Genomic DNA, 16462 nt, shown 5'->3' on the forward strand with positions numbered 1-16462 from the left:
ATTCGTTCTTATCACTGCCCGCGGGGAGATAATCTCGTGAGCTGGTCGTCGACGGCGAAGGACTAATAGTATTCGCACCAACTAGCACGGCCGCCGCAACCTCTCCAGTTCCGGCCGTGGCCGCTCCCGCACCGAGCAGTAGACCCTTCCAGGAGTTGGCCATCGTCACTGCCGGCGATACCGATGGTCATTCGATTTACCAAGGAATCGAGAGCCGGATTGAAGTCACTTATGTCGATTGATACCGAAAACAAAACGGATCGCATGCACTATATTTGTTGGGGACAAACCGGTCCTACCGGTTACCCGGACAGCTAATCGGGTTGTGTCTCGGCAAACTTTTTGCAAATATACCTGTATTCCGTTTACGTAATAGAATCGGTGTGTTGCCTAACTACACGAAGACGATCAGCTTCGCACACTGACTGTTTGTTAGAGAGCAAACCTTCGAGGAACTACGCAAACACTTTACTTCTTATCATTATTATCTTGGAGGCGAGCACCGGGAGCTCTACTAATAGGTATGTGATACGTCTTTCCGAAACTGACACGTTTCTGCGTTTTCCCTCCGTTGGTTGATATGATGGATATAATTCGTGACCTCAAACCGTCAACCTTGAACGAGGGCGCAGCTCTCTATCTATCAACGTTTCCGTAAACGACTGATCTTCACAACTCGTTTGCTTCAAATTTAAGAAATATTTTTCGCTAGCGCCAAGCCAACCCGCCTAACTATTCTGACTAATTCTCAGTCTTCAGCACAAAACACAGATAGGTACGTCGTTTCTGCACATCAGAAATATTTGAGACCGCCCAGACGACGACGAGGACTTGGTCTGCTTGCTTTCTCTTGGTTTAGTTTGGTATGTTATTTTCGAGAAATCACCCCGCTATGGAACCGATTCTTCGATGCGCACGTACATGTGGCCCAAACACAACTTTATCGTAGGTTGGTGCTAGTGAGTTGTTTTTGTTTTTCCTTCTTCCCACTCGCATGAACAACGTCGTTTATATATCGTTAAAAAACAACGACTTTGGGGAACGGCGGGGTCTGTTTACATCCAAGCGCCGGGTTGTGATGGGTCGGATTGAGTTGGGGTAGGTTGACGATGTGTTCTTCTATATAAAGCTTGCGTTGAGATTTTTCCTCTGCGGCCCCAATCCGTCCAGATAGTTGTTTACTATGGCCTAGCTGTTTTGTCACTGTGCTGTGCTTTGGATCAGCAAAAGAGTCGTTACTATACCGCCGACCGCTGTTTCGTTGATTCAATTTGAGCAATCTGTAAAATTGAGAATGAAAAAAGGAAACGTTTTTAAAATCAGTTGGCAGTCAATTACTGCGCAGTAAATTTGCACATTGTTTACGTCGCTAGTTCGAGTAGGTCTACTCGATAGACGGAATCTTTATGACACAAACATGCATTGGTGGATATCGTCGAGTTGATTTATTGTCCTGTCTCGGGACACTGACTTTATACCTTGACAAGGTAACTAAAGATTCAAAGCTATAGCTATAAGCAATGTAATATGCGTAAAAAAAAGACATGCCAGAAATATTTTTCAACTTTCGAACGGGTAGGATTTCAGAGTAACCAAAAGTCACATTCTTACTTAAGAACGAGAGTTCGAAGTTCATATTTGACTGACTTTGGATGGTGCAGATATTTTTTTTTAATTGGCAAGCCAACAGATCTACCTAAACTTATAGGAAATATCTTTAAAAAAAGTAAAAAAAAATGGCAAAAATGATAAACAAAAGACAAAAGCTAAAAACATAAAAAATAACTCTCCATGTCAGTGGAGGCGTGCGGCGTAGAAGAATGGTCTGGTGATGTTCGGACCCAAAACAGTAATATCACGACGGTCCTCTTGCAAGATAGTTGGGATAACTGCGGGTCTTATGAGCACCAGACTGTAAAAAAAACATCTAGCAACGAACAATGAACAAGAAATTTTGGATGGAAATCGGCAAAGATCCACGCGATGAAAAGTGTTACCGTACACACGTACAGGTAGCATTCGTTATAAATTCTAAGAACCCATCCCATGTATATATTTAATTAATTCAAATAAATATTGTATTTTTAAGGCTCCTTTTTCGACAAGTTAGGTACTTTGTAAATATTTGTTGGTTGTCTGGTAGGAAGGTTATTTGATTATGTCCGTTGTCCATCCCCAATTCTAACTCCTACCGCTCAACACTGAGCGCACGATAAATAAGGGTAACGCACGATAACTCGTGCGCTCAAAATGAAGATGACGTGGACATGACAGCTGAAGATCCGGAGAAGAAGGCGAAGAAGAGAAAGCTGCGAAGAGGAGATCCGGTGGGCATTCAAAGTTTGGCTACGATCGAGGACGGTGCGTCGTTGTCCAAGATCAAAGTGCAAGTTCGGTGACCGCGTGGAAAATAAAGCCGTGTTGGCCGAAATCCATCAGACGAACCGTTTTTGGGAGGGTCGCCAATAGCCCCATAAATCGGATTCCAGTCAAGAGGCCCAGAGAGACGACCTTGTCAAGCGGTTCGAACCCGAAGAGCACAATCAAGCCGAACCACACCATCCAGCCAAATCCAAACTACGCATCGTCCTGCAGATCCAAGCGGCACGCCGTCCGTAACCATACGGCCAGCCGTCTAGACAAACAGAGCGGCACGCCCTCCGTCACCATACGGCAAACCGCCTTGTCAAACCGAGCGGCACGCTGTCTAGCCGAACCAGATAGTACGCCGTCCAGCCAGATCGAACAGATACGTGGTCCCGATAATCCGAGCGATTCTCTTCGTCCAGCCGAACCCGGCGATACGTCGTCAAGCCGAACCAGGCGGCGCGCCGTTTGGTCCTACTATCCGGAAACGTCGACGAACCGAACCGGGGAGCTCCCTATCCAGCGGAACCGAGCAGCACGCCGTCGAGCCGAACCAGGCGGCCCGCTGCTTCACTCCATCCGGGGACGCCATGTATCCAAGCCATCCGGGTACACTGTCCAAACAGGCCGGGGGGTCCACCCACCAACCAAGGTAACAAACACCTTCCTTTTTTTTATGAAGTGGCCTCCGGCTTTGGCTGTCGACCAAGCCCAGACCCAGCAACATAACCTCAAACCCATGAAGCCCATCATGTGGCTAACTCAACTTGCCCGGGGGATCATCTGCAGCAGATCGGCTGCACCGTCATCCCTTTTCCTTTTATGTTTTTTGTTTGTTTAGAAAAAAACTTAAATAAAATAATGTGAAATATAAAATTTAATACAGATTTACTTCTTTCGAGCCTATATATCTCGAAAGGGTTCCTTTTGTAGGTTGTTTGGTAGTGACCTTTTGTTGAGCCATCCCTTTGCAGCGCCGACCCTGAGTGTTCGAGCCGCCTGAGCTAGTCGATCGTTACAAAAGGAAACAGCGATTGGAAACTTGGAACATGGAACTGCCGATCTCTGAATTGCATGGGGCATGGACAGTACTCGCGTGCACTCCAGCGAATTAAAGAGCCGCAAATTCTACATCGTAGCGCTGCAGAAGGTATGCTGGAAGAAGTCAACGGTACTTACGTTCCGAGATGGTCATACCATCTACCAGAACCGCGGCAACACACACGAGCTTGGAACAGTTTTTATATTGATGGGGAAGATGCAGAAGCGGGAGTATCAAGGACCGGTTCTTCAATATCAGCATCATCAACGTGCACAAAACACAAAACAAATCATTATCGAGGCGCCAACATCGAGTTAGACCACTATTTGGTGATGGTGAAGATGCGCCCAAAACTCTCCGCAGTAAACAACATTCGAAACCGACGCCAGCCTTGGTTGAATATCGCACGAACGAAACAACCTGAAGGCGCAGCAGACTACGCACAATCGAGCTTGATGAAGCCCCTTTCGAGGACTGTTAGGACACCATCAAGATTGCCATCGACAGCGTTGCTGAAAACGTCATTCGTCATGTGGAACGAACACGACGGAACGACTGGTTCGACGAGGAGTGTAGGAGGGTGATGGACGAAGAGAACGTGGAAAATCACCGACAGCGGAAGAGTCCGAGTCCGAATTTTCCAGGAAAAAAAGCGCCGCACGGAAGAGGAGGAACTCCAAGAACTGGGGCAGCTGCATCGTTTCCAGAAACGTTCCAGTTCTTTCAGAAACTCAACGCATCCCGCAAAGGCTTCGTGTCGCAAATCGAAATGTGCCGGAGGCATCCTAACATGGTGATCAAAGGGTGGAAACAGCACTCCGATGAACACCTGAACGGCGCACATGCAGGAGTTCAAGACGGTGAGGGAATATACATCGCCGGCGTAGCCAATGACGAAGAGGAGCCACTCCCAACGATGAATGAAGTTAAGGAAGCCATTCGCCAGCTGAATAGAAACAAGTTGGCTGGGAAGGGTGGCATCGCAGCTGAACTCATCAAGTTGGCCGATTGCCTACACTGATTGATGGCCTGAATATGGGTCATAGAACAGCTACCGGAGGAGTGGAAGGAGGGGATAATATGCCTCATCTGTGGGAACTATCGAGCGATCACTGTCCTCAATGCCGCCTACAAAGTGCTTTCCCGAATCCTACTCCACCGCCCAACGCCGCCCAGCAAACAGATTCGTGGGAAGTCATCAGGCCGGCTTCATGGAGAGACGATCGACCGTTACGAGCTATGAAAAATCATGGACGAGAACGCCTTTTCCGGGAAGCTGACCAGGCTGATTAAGGCAACGATGGAATGAACGCAGTGCTGTGTGCAGATTTAGGCTGAACTGTCAAGTTCATTCGAATCGCGCAGGCGGCTTCGACAAAGCGATGTACGGGATGAATAAGCCATTGTTGCTTAAAATCCCTTGAGAAAAAAAAACAAAGCGATGTTCTATTCTGGATGATTTTGGTCTTATATAAGAAAACGGAAGGGTTTCCAGGAGGGTACTTCAACTCATCAACTACAACGATACCACCGCCAAAACACCGTATGCTGCTGCGATTTTATTCTCGTCTTTCTTTCGGAGCGTGCTAAGTTATAACTCATGACCTTTGTCTGAATCATACTTGAGTATTCTGCAGAGCCGTGATTTCAACCTGGGTGTGCTGATTTTTCCTTGAAAGATGATTATCGTAGCTGGTTGCACTGGATGAATCGAAAAGACCTGGACTGGAGGACAATCCACCACTCTCGGTTTAAAAAATGCACTGCATCTCTTTCCGCACCTATTTTGATAGTCTTCAACAAATCGTTGAAGGAGGCTGTATTCCCCGAGAATGGAAAATTGCATCGAAAACCGCATGATTTGGCTGTAGGAAAAACGCGGCAATTGGGATTTCTGGACTGGTTCTGCAACTTGATAAACTCAAACCTCGTAGGCCGAACTGCTATCGTACGACTGGGCTCTGTCAACTCATCTCCCTTTCAAATTATACCGGGAGTGCCTCAGGGGAGTCATTCGGGACCTCTGATATTTCTCCTTTTTATTAATAATTTGAATGTCCTACTTGAATCGGAAAAACTGCTCGACGCCGATGATCTGAAAATTTTCCGAACAATCAATTCGTTAGTCGTTTGCTGCGCTCTCCAAAAGGACATTGACTGTCTTCTTACTTGGCGTTGTCGAAACGGTATGGCTCCCAACATTATCAAATGTACTACCATAACGTTCACTCGAAAACAAAGGCCTATTAGTTTCAAGTACAACATGTCAACGACTCAATCCTGAACCGCACATCGGTCGTCAAGGTATTACTTGGTATTACTTCTTTGAATTCTACAAACATACCTAGATTATTTTGTTATTGCTTTGTTCGATGAATCAACGCCTCACCGTTTAGTGCAATCATTATCATGAATGATAAATGAAAAAAAACACCTCCACCATAAATCGAACTCGAGCCTACTGATTACCTCTCCGACATCTAACCAATAGGCCAAATCTTCAGACGATACAAGTTAAGCTGTAGCTCTATTACTCAGTTGACTTCATCGAGTCGAATTCGCTGCTAGATTCCCCGGCAGAAAACGCTCATTATGCCATTATGCTCATACTGCTCCGGGGGGTTTCTCATTATGCCTTTACAGTGACTGGTTTTCAGCTTTCGGCAAAAAAATTTTAAATTCATTTTTAAACGTTTTTATCTACTTTTTCAAGTTTCATCCGGTTAGGCAATAGACTATTTGAGTGTCTGAACACGAAACAATGATGTAATTCACATATCACAGCTGTTCTATATGGTTAAATAAGTAGGCCTTAAGGTGGCCATTATGCCCTCATCTCCCCTACGCTCAGTTCATTTCTATCTGCATTCATCTAATAATGAACAGAAAGCTCAACCCCGAAAGCACTCTGTATACTCATTCACGAATCGGCAACATCGGTGCTCAGTATACATTCGGGCTCTTTGCAGGTTTATGAGATTATCCAATCTTTTTTTTTTTTTTTTTGTAATTTATTTATTTGAAACGGCTCATACCTTTAGGCTTTAAGGAGCCAAACTCGTTTTGTTTGATTACAATTGTGTACTTAGATCTAGTTCACTTTTTTTTTTTTGATTGAAGAAAAAGAAAGATAGAAAGGGAAATATGAAAATAAAGAGAATTATAGTCGAAGATCGATAGCTTTTAGGAAAAGGTATATCTCGAACATATAGTCCAAGTCCATCACACCTAATACATCCCTCACTGGAACGTCGGGTGGTTTTCCTCGGGCCCGAAGGGAATCTATGAAGTTCGCTCTGGCGACAAGGTGGTCCTCACACGACCAAACAATATGCTCGATGTCATGGTAACCTAGACCACATTCGCATAAATTGCTGCCAGCAATATTTAAACGATAGAGTACCGTATTCATGGAATAATGATTGGACATGAGACGGGAAAATAAATGAATAAAATCCCGAGTCAGGTCCAATCTATTAAACCAGGGTTTAAGGCTTACCTTTGGGATAATCGAGTGGAGCCACCGACCCAACTCATCCTCGTCCCATCTACGCTGCCAGTTGACAAGAGAGTTTCTTCGAGCCAAAAAGTAAAATTCGTTGAATACGATTTCACGCTGGTAAATGTTGCCTTCCATCGCACCCACTTTTGCAAGGGAATCTGCCCTCTCATTGCCTGCTATTGAGCAATGTGAGGGGACCCAGGTAAAGGTGATAAAAAAGCAACGTCTTGATAAAGTGGTCAATATATCTCGTATCTTTCCGAGGAAGTACGGCGTGAATTTTCCAGGTCTTATAGAGCGGATTGCTTCAACAGAGCTGAGACTATCAGTTATAATATAGTAGTGTTCAATAGGTCGTGTGGCTATACTATCCAAAGCCCAGTGAATAGCTGCTAACTCTGCAACATATACAGAGCATGGTGACTGGAGACTGTAAGATGCGCTGGATATTTCGTTGAACACTCCAAATCCTGTTGTTTCCTCTATAAGTGATCCATAGGTAAAGTACATTTTGTCAGCATCGACGTGTCTATATTTAGCTTCGAAAATTCTTGGAATCAGAAGAGGACGATGCGAGACCGGGATTCCACGAATTTCCTGCTGCATAGACAAATCAAACTGGACAGAAGAATGATCGTAGTCTGGGCTACAAACACGAGTTGGAGGATGCGAAGAAGGATTTACCTGCATTGACATGAGGACATGGTATATGGACATAAATCTAGTTTGAAGATTTTGCTCAAGTAACCATTCGAAATTTACAATCACCAATGGGTTCATGACCTCACACCTGATGAGGAACCGGAGTGATAGTAAGTTGAACCGATCTTTAAGAGGGAGTATTCCTGCCAAAACTTCAAGACTCATGTTGTGTGTTGAGGGCATACAGCCCAAAGCGATACGGAGACAACGGTATTGGATACGCTCTAGTTTGATGAGGTGAGTTTTGGCAGCTGACTGGAAACAGAAGCTACCATATTCCATCACGGATAGAATAGTTGTTCGATACAATTTGATAAGATCTTCTGGATGGGCTCCCCACCAGGTGCCAGTAATTGATCGGAGAAAATTGATTCTTTGTTGGCATTTTCCTTTCAGATACTCAATGTGGGCTCTCCAGGTACACTTGGAATCAAACCAAACCCCAAGATACTTGAAACACCTCGATTGAGTGATCCTTCTGCCTAGGAGTTGAAGCTTAGGTTGAGCAGGTCTACGTTTCTTAGAGAAAACAACCATTTCCGTTTTCTGAGGGGAAAACTCAATCCCAAGCCCCAAAGCCCAGGAAGACAATCTGTCTAAGGTATCTTGTAAAGGCCTGTGCAGATGAGACTCAGTAGATCCTGTGACAGACACTACTCCGTCATCTGCAAGTTGTCTTAGAGTGCAGCCTTCAGAGAGACAGCTGTCGATGTCACTTACATAAAAGTTGTACAAAAGTGGACTCAAACATGAACCCTGTGGGAGGCCCATGTAAGATGTTCTTCTAACTGCAAAATCTCCGTGAGCAAAGTTCAAATGTTTCTCACAAAGTAAGCTGTATAAGATGTTGTTCAATAGAGGAGGCAGACCCCGGGAGTGCAACTTGTCTGACAAAACCTCTATTGAGACTGCATCAAAAGCTCCCTTTATGTCTAGAAACACTGAAGCCATTTGCTCACGTTTTGCGTACGCCATTTGTATCTCTGAAGACAGCAAAGCAAGACAATCGTTTGTCCCTTTGCCCCTTCGAAACCCAAATTGAGTATCTGAAAGGAGACCATTTGTTTCTACCCATTTGTCCAAACGAAACAAAATCATTTTCTCCATCAATTTGCGTATACAAGACAACATCGCTATTGGACGGTAAGAGTTGGGATCAGACGCTGGTTTTCCGGGCTTTTGGATAGCAATGACTCTCACTTGTCTCCAATCTTGGGGAACAATGTTATGCTCCAAGAATTGATTAAATAAATTTAACAAGCGAAATTTTGCAGCATCCGGAAGGTTTTTCAACAAGTTAAATTTGATTTTATCAATTCCCGGAGCTGAATTGTTGCAAGAGAGGAGGGCAAGAGAGAATTCGACCATCGAAAAGCTTGAGTCTAGACCACTATCAGACCTATCAGGAGGCACGTTCCGGATTATTTTTTGCATAGGTGTAGAATCTGGACAGACTTTCCGTGCGAAGTTAAATATCCACCTATGTGAATATTCCTCACTTTCATTTGTAGATGATCGATTACGCATGTTTCGTGCCACTTTCCACAAAGTACTTAAGGATGTTTCACGCGACAACCCACTAACAAAATTCCTCCAATACGCCTTTTTCTTACCCTTGGTTAACTTTTTAAACTGATTTTCAAGGGAAACGTAAGCTTCAAAATGGATAAGAGTTCCATGTTTTCGAAATTCTTTAAATGCTGTTGATTTGTCCTTATAAAGCTTGGAACACTGAGGGTCCCACCATGGATTAGGAGGCCTTCGACGAATAGATGATTCTGGGATGGGTTTTGATTGAGCGTCAACTGCACTATCGTGTATCAGACAAGAAAGAATGTGGTACTCCTCCAAAGGAGGTAAAACGTGCATAGAGTCGATGGCGGTTTTAATTGTGTCCGAGTACTTTTTCCAGTCGATGTGTCTTGTAAGGTCATATGTCATATTTATTGAGTTCGAAGAGCTGACCCCATTGGTGATAGTAATTTCGATAGGTAAGTGATCACTACCATTCGGATCATGGACTACCTTCCACTGGCAATCAAATGATAGTGAATTTGAGCAGAGTGAGAGGTCAATTGCACTTTGTCTTGCAGGAGGTTTAGGTACCCGTGTTTTTTCACCCGTGTTCAATACTGTTAAATTGAAACTGTCGCAAATGTCATAGATAAGAGTAGAACGACTATCGTCAATTTGTTCTCCCCAGACAGTTCCATGTGAATTGAAGTCACCCAGGATCAACCTTGGCTCAGGCAAAACTGAACACAGGTCCTCTAGGTGATTTCGATCCACTACAACTCTCTGAGGCCAGTACAAACTGACAACACATAAGTCCTTACCTCTTATTGTTGTATGACATGCAACAGCTTCAATTCCGCCTGATAAAGGAAGGTGAATTCTATAAAAGGAGTGGCACTTATTGATCCCCAAAAGCACCCCTCCATAAGAATCGTCACGATCAAGACGGATAATATTAAAATTGTGGAATGAGATGTTAGATTGAGAAGATAGCCAAGTTTCGGACAATGCAAAGATATCACAGTTTGTTTTATGAAGTAAATAGTTTAATGAATCCAATTTTGGAATTAGACTACGACAATTCCACTGTAGTACAGTGATATCTCCGACCTCTCGGCGTAAATTAGCCATCGAGAGATACAAACACTGAAAGGAGGGGCCAAGTTTGCATCAATTGCTTTAAAAATGTCTTTAATACAGGAAGCATTGCAAATACAATGTCTTTCACGGGTTCTGATACATTGAAACACGAAAAAAATCCGTTCAAAATGTCAGTCAACTTAAAGAGACCAGACTGAGTAGTTGATTCTGGCATCACGTTTTGGGTTTGCGAAGCTCCCGCAGCTGTTGGTTTATTTTGCAGTGGTGCATTTCCGCGGAAACCTGGAGGAACTTGTTTTTCCTTTTCAGCAGCAGTCGACTTTTTCTCGTTTCTATTTGAAGAGACAACCGTAGCTATTTTAGCTGGTATTTTCGGAGAAGGCGCCTTTGTTCGCTTCCGAGAGCCTCCTGCAACGAAAACTGGCTGAACTTCATCAGCCGTATCTGTGTCTTCATTGTCAACTGACAGCACAGAAAAAATGTTACTGGTCTGAGGTTGGACCGGTGGAGAGGCGCTCTTTAATATGGCGGCATAAGAACGTTTAGAACGTTCTTTTAAAGAGCGCCTCTGCTTATCCCAGCTTGCTTGAAATGCCTCGCAAGAAGAGATATCATGGGGTGAGCCCCCGCAATAGACACATTTCTGTTCTACTGCTGAGCATGCTCCTTCCCCATGATTCTCCCCACAATGCAAGCATCGCTTCTTGTTGGAGCAATGTGATGCAGTGTGTCCCAACATGATGCAATTCTTACACTGCATTGGGCGAGGCACATAAAGGCGTACTGGAAGCCTGAAAATTCCGTCAATCAAGACGTAATGAGGGAGGGCTGTTCCCGCGAATGTCACCCGAATCGAGGCTGAAGGCTTATACTTTGTAACGCCATCAACGACGAAGGCAGTCATGAGTTGACTACAATCCAAGATTCCGACCGAAGTCGAATCAAGGCTCTTAAACTTACCAACGCCGTGAGACTTAACGTATTCAGCCTCCAGACTCGATTCGGTGATCACACCCTCGATCTCCACGACTCGAGACGGAATATAGAGCTGATACTCTAAGTTGAAAAAATTGCTCGCAAGAATCCCGTTTGCAGCCTTCCGGTCGGCCACAACAACGCGCACTTTGTTCGGTCGTACCTTGCTAACGCTGGTAACGGAGGGCCACCTAGCCAAATCTTTAGTGATTTGCACTACATTTAATGATTTTCCGTTAGTTTTGGGCCGGATAAAAACCACCCACGGCCCAGAAGAGGATGAATTATCCGGATAAACCCGGAGTCGAGTTGTCTTTTCCGCAGCTGCAGATGGAGTAGAAAGATCAACTGCCGGAGAAAGATGAGCATTTGAAGGACCAGCCTCCAAATGCTCCTCATCTTCGTAGACGATCTTTTCACTTTCTGCATCAGGCGGATCCGACCCCCCGCCTTCGCTCATATTTTATTAAAATAAAAGCGAAGCAAGAAATGGTCGAAAAAAATTAGAGGGAAAATAGAAGAAGATAAAGGGAAAAAAGAAAAAAAGAATCACAAACTTGGTTTATAGTTTAATTGCTCCTTTGGTGATTGACCCAACCACGTGGTCCTTCCTCGTTGGTCGAAGATGGCTGCCACGTCTCGGTCTCAGGCGAGTATGACCCCTTTGATGATGCTATTTGGTTCGCCAAACAATGGCGGCGGCCCTCGTGGTCTCCTATTGTTTTCTGCGATTGCCTTTGTTAGCCACAAAAACAGCACTCAATTCACCAACAGTCTTTTAACGAGATCCCGATTAGCTGGGGAAAGTTAATTTCATCTGCCTTTGGCAGGAACACGCGAGTCATTTGCTTACACGCGGCACAAAACACCTTTTAACCGTCCGAACGGCACTTACACCCGGATATAGTGGACGAAGTCTCACTCACTTGTTCGCGATTATCGGAAGGCAACAAAACGCGACTGCACACGACGAGTGATGCGAGACGAATGATTATCCAATCTTCATTTTCAGTATCAAGCAAACATTGCTGAAAGTGAAAAAAGCTCAATTCGATTATCATTAAGTTTAGTTGAATGGTGACAAAGCTTGTTCTAAATTCTAAATTTCTAAATATTGTAGAGATGAGAAGGTTGAGAAATAAGTTTCGGGTTGACGAGAAGAACGCTGGCGAGGGAGCGTGTGGGACGAATGTGGGGGACTAAACTATGACAAAATTACGACAAAAATGTAACAAAATTATGACACAAATACGACAAAAATTTGGCAATAAAATGACAAAACATGACAAATGTGGTAAAAGTATGACAAAAAAATGACAAAAAAAAAAAAAAATTTGGCTTAAATTTTACAATATAATAAAAAAAAAACAACGCAACTCTATCGAAAATATGACAATGATAAAAATATGATAATTTTTTTACAAAAACGACAAAATTTTGCAAAAATATAACAAGTCACAAAAACACACAACTATAACAAAAATATGACGAAATATTGGCAAAAAAAATTCAAAAATAAGACAAGCGTGGTAAAAATATGACGAATATTGATAAATTGTGAATTGTGAAAATTGTGATAAAAATAAAATGAATTTATGACATAAATAAGACAAATATGACCAATTTATGATTAAAATGTTTAAAAAATTTAAATTGATTTGATTTGAAATTCGTTTATTTGAAAAGGTGTCGTGCGCTATTCCGATTAAGCACCCTTAAATTCAAATTGAAGGGACAAAAATGTCGTCAAACTAGGTAAAATTATGACGAAGTGATAAAAATATGACAAATGTCATAACTTTCAAATTGTTGTCATTTTTTTACCAAATTTGTCATAAGTTTGCCATGTTTTTTTCATTTTATTGTTTATTTTTTGTAATAATTTTGTCATATTTATCAGATTTATGTTATAATTTCGTCTTATTTTTAACACATTTGTCATATTTTTGACTAAGGTTTATCGAATTTTTGTCATTTTATTGTTAAATCAATGTCATATTTCTGTCTTTATTTTGACATATTTTTGTCATATTTGTCAGATTTTTGTCATAATTTTGTAATAATGTTTTGTGATTGTATTGTCAAAATTTTGCTATATTTTTGTAATATTTATCACATTTTTTTGTCATATTTTTATCACATTTGTCAAATTTTTATTTAATCTATCAGATTTTTGTCATGTTTTTGTTAATTTTTGTCATTTTACAAGTGCAAAGTGTAATTTAAGTCAGAGAAAATCTGAGAAATTGCAAATTGACAAAAAGTTCGAAAAACAGTTTTCTTGGAAAATTTGTCGAAAATTCTGTGTTTTGTATTTTGAAAATTTTAAGACTCCAAAATGTTTCAAATTACTATCCAATTCAATTTTTTAAAATTTATCTACTGTGACTTAAACAATTATGAGGGTTCATTGATTGAAAAGTAAGGTTTGACACCCCTTTTTTTTCATTTTTTTTTTTGATTTTTTAGAGCATTTCGTAGCTTATCTACAGTCTTTTTTTCCGAAGCATGTTTTTTTTCTTATAATTTGAATAACGAAAAACTGAAGGGTGGTAGCAGAATATTGTTTGAGGAACTTATTTGAGTTACATAACGAGGTTTCTAAAACTTTCAATTTCGTACAAATCCGTTGAGAAAAAAGACATATAAAGCGATTTTAAACGAGGAGCGTCAAATTGACACTCAAGGTCTGATCAGGGAGTTTTTTTTTTGTCTGGGCTTTCGAGTGCGTCCATAAAAAGTAATGATGCAAAATTAAAGATTTCATGAATCCATTGAGAGTTCCAGAATATTCTTTTAAAATTTGAATGCGCCTGAATAAAAAAACAAGCTGGCAAAAAAATTAAGTTTAGAAGATTGAAACCACATCTTAGTTATGACTACAATAAATTAACATTTATTGATAACATTATACATTTCAATACAACTGTATTGGAAGGGAATATAGCCTCGACAAAAACGATTTGTTTACATCGCTGATCGAATGCTAATTGACTTTTTTTTCTTCGCACAGTAGTATAGTGGGGTGGTAAAGATCTTTAGGTTTCCGCGACGATGATAATTTATTTCAGATGGTGTTGCGAAACGTCTCTTGCTGATTTTGCGAATCGTGCACCAGTGATAACCAGTATAAATTGACAAAGCGAAAAAAATATAGAAACAAAAGCTTCAAGATCCAAAGTCCACCATCCCATTTCGCTTGTTTTTATTTTATTTATCGAGTTGAGAGGTACATTAATTTTTGCGATAGTCACGAGAAGAATGGCGTCAGCAGCTGTATAACGAAACCCGTTGAATCCCATATGTACATAGATAGATACATATTTCATTGTCTATATATTCCATTCATTATATCGTGAAATACCGAACTGGCACTCTGTCGTGTCTGTAAATAGATAAATGAATCAATTGGCGGGTGACGATTTCTTGCTGAAACGACACACGACGTTGGTCGGGGTTCGTTTCCGAGACATCAGACTTCTTTAGCAAAGTCATTTTCAGGGAGCTGACCGAATTTGCAATCGCACACATCGCATTCTTATCACTACACGGCGTCGTCGTCGACGAAAAATCTGACACATGAATGAAACCAAGAATGAGGAAATTTGTAAAAAGGCTATTGGAACGAATTTCGACGAGACTCAAACCTGAGCACTTATCTTTAGAAGCTTCAAACAATGGGTCTAAAATTGGCAACAATTTTTTAACGATTTTTAAACATAATTTAATGGGAAGAGGGAAATTTATTTGAGTCATGTGCTCCCATGGTGTCCCTAAATTTTCATTAAAATGCACTTGGAAACGCAAAAACACCTTACGTAATTGGCCTGAAGCAAACGAAACGGGTCCCGTTTCAGTCAGCCGGTCGGAATCAAATGTTAGAAGAAAAAACGGATGCCAGTTTAGTTTCACTACCCACAGGCCTCACCACGCCACGTTAATATTTCGCACTGGATTAGCTTATACGTTTGTTCGTACGAAAAAACGATGGGTTCGAGGTTTATTATTAAACATTGGCCTTCACAGAAGCCGGCATCGGACAGAAGGAATTTTCTAAAACTCATCAATCGAAAGTCAAAACATCGAAAGTCGTATTTATTAAACAGAAGCGCTTGGCAATGCAGTTTGCCCGATGAAGACAGATAGTGTTGTCTAGGAGCTACTATTTCGTGTGAGGCTCTGTTTCGAGATAACGTGTATTAGCATAATTGAAGCTATGAATGTGTCGAGCAAATATAAAATTCAACTCATATTTGAGGGCAGATACTTGGCGCCCACTATTGTATAGTTATATATACAGATTGTTTTGCATGCTGATGTACTTATTGTATAATACTAGATTGTTCGGAAAGCTTTGCAGTTAGATATGATTCTACAGAATATCAATACATACAATTTAAACATCAGTTCATATGCAACAGTGCAATGCCTGCTGAAAATAAATAAATTTTGCTCCTCCAAAACTGCCCAGCCAACATGAAATCGTAAAAGAAATCATCGTCGAACTCGTATATAGATGCAACTCAAATCGGAATCGTAAATATGTACACTTACTACATCGTTTATTCATCGTAGAAGATGCAACTTTCCAATGAAATACGACTTAGTTTCGATATGTTGGATGAAGTCGTATTTAGTTCCACCGATGTCAAATGAAATCTTATAACGATCGCATAAGATTTCTTAAGAAGTATTTTATTGGTACACAAATTACTTTTGAATCGAAATCGTAAATGACTTCGAATAAATTCGTAAAGAATACTACGTAAGCATCGTCTTTCGTATCACGTTGTATGTTTACTAGAATGTCACATTAGTAGGCAAATTAACACCGTGTCTTTCCGATATAGCTACAAATATTATAACAAGTATAATTATAATCGTATAATCGGTCACTTTAGGGGCCGTTCAAATATTACGTAACGCAATTTTCAGTAATTTTCAACACCCCCACCCCCCTACGTAACACATTTTTATCATAATTTCTATCAAAAATTCACAAACCGTAACAAACGGCTATACCCCCTCCCCCCCCCTAAACGCGTTACGTAATATTTGAATGGTCCCTTACCCACGATATAAATATATTTAATGCGATCAAATCAGATTCGTATTAACAGATACTTAGCGTTCGCCCACATCTCATCATGATATGAAAACTTCATCGTGATAAATCGTGTTCAGTGGATGTGCAATTTTTCGATCGTGCTTGCAATTTTGTATCAGCATTTGAATTTTGTGAAAGTTGACCACCAAAG

The 16462-nt window shown here is 41.4% G+C and overlaps 2 protein-coding genes across 4 annotated transcripts in view; one reads left to right on the forward strand and one right to left on the reverse strand.

Annotated features, from left to right (window-relative positions):
* LOC129738664 (mitochondrial coenzyme A transporter SLC25A42) overlaps positions 1-16462 on the reverse strand; it is a 35286-nt gene that overhangs the window by 9169 nt on the left and 9655 nt on the right. For all 3 annotated transcript variants that reach the window (XM_055729917.1, XM_055729918.1, XM_055729916.1), the window contains exon 2: positions 1-1280. In XM_055729917.1, coding sequence (XP_055585892.1) covers positions 1-163 — 163 coding nt within the window. In that variant the 5' untranslated portion in view covers positions 164-1280. The remainder of the gene's footprint in view (positions 1281-16462) is intronic.
* Positions 584-16462, forward strand: part of LOC129758529 (uncharacterized) — a 27995-nt gene continuing 12116 nt past the window's right edge. The window contains exons 1-2 of the mRNA XM_055756051.1: positions 584-654; positions 2281-3019. Coding sequence (XP_055612026.1) covers positions 584-654; positions 2281-3019 — 810 coding nt within the window. The remainder of the gene's footprint in view (positions 655-2280; positions 3020-16462) is intronic.

The sequence above is a fragment of the Uranotaenia lowii genome, chromosome 1 (genome assembly GCF_029784155.1).
Source record: "Uranotaenia lowii strain MFRU-FL chromosome 1, ASM2978415v1, whole genome shotgun sequence".
Lineage (NCBI taxonomy): Eukaryota > Metazoa > Arthropoda > Insecta > Diptera > Culicidae > Uranotaenia > Uranotaenia lowii.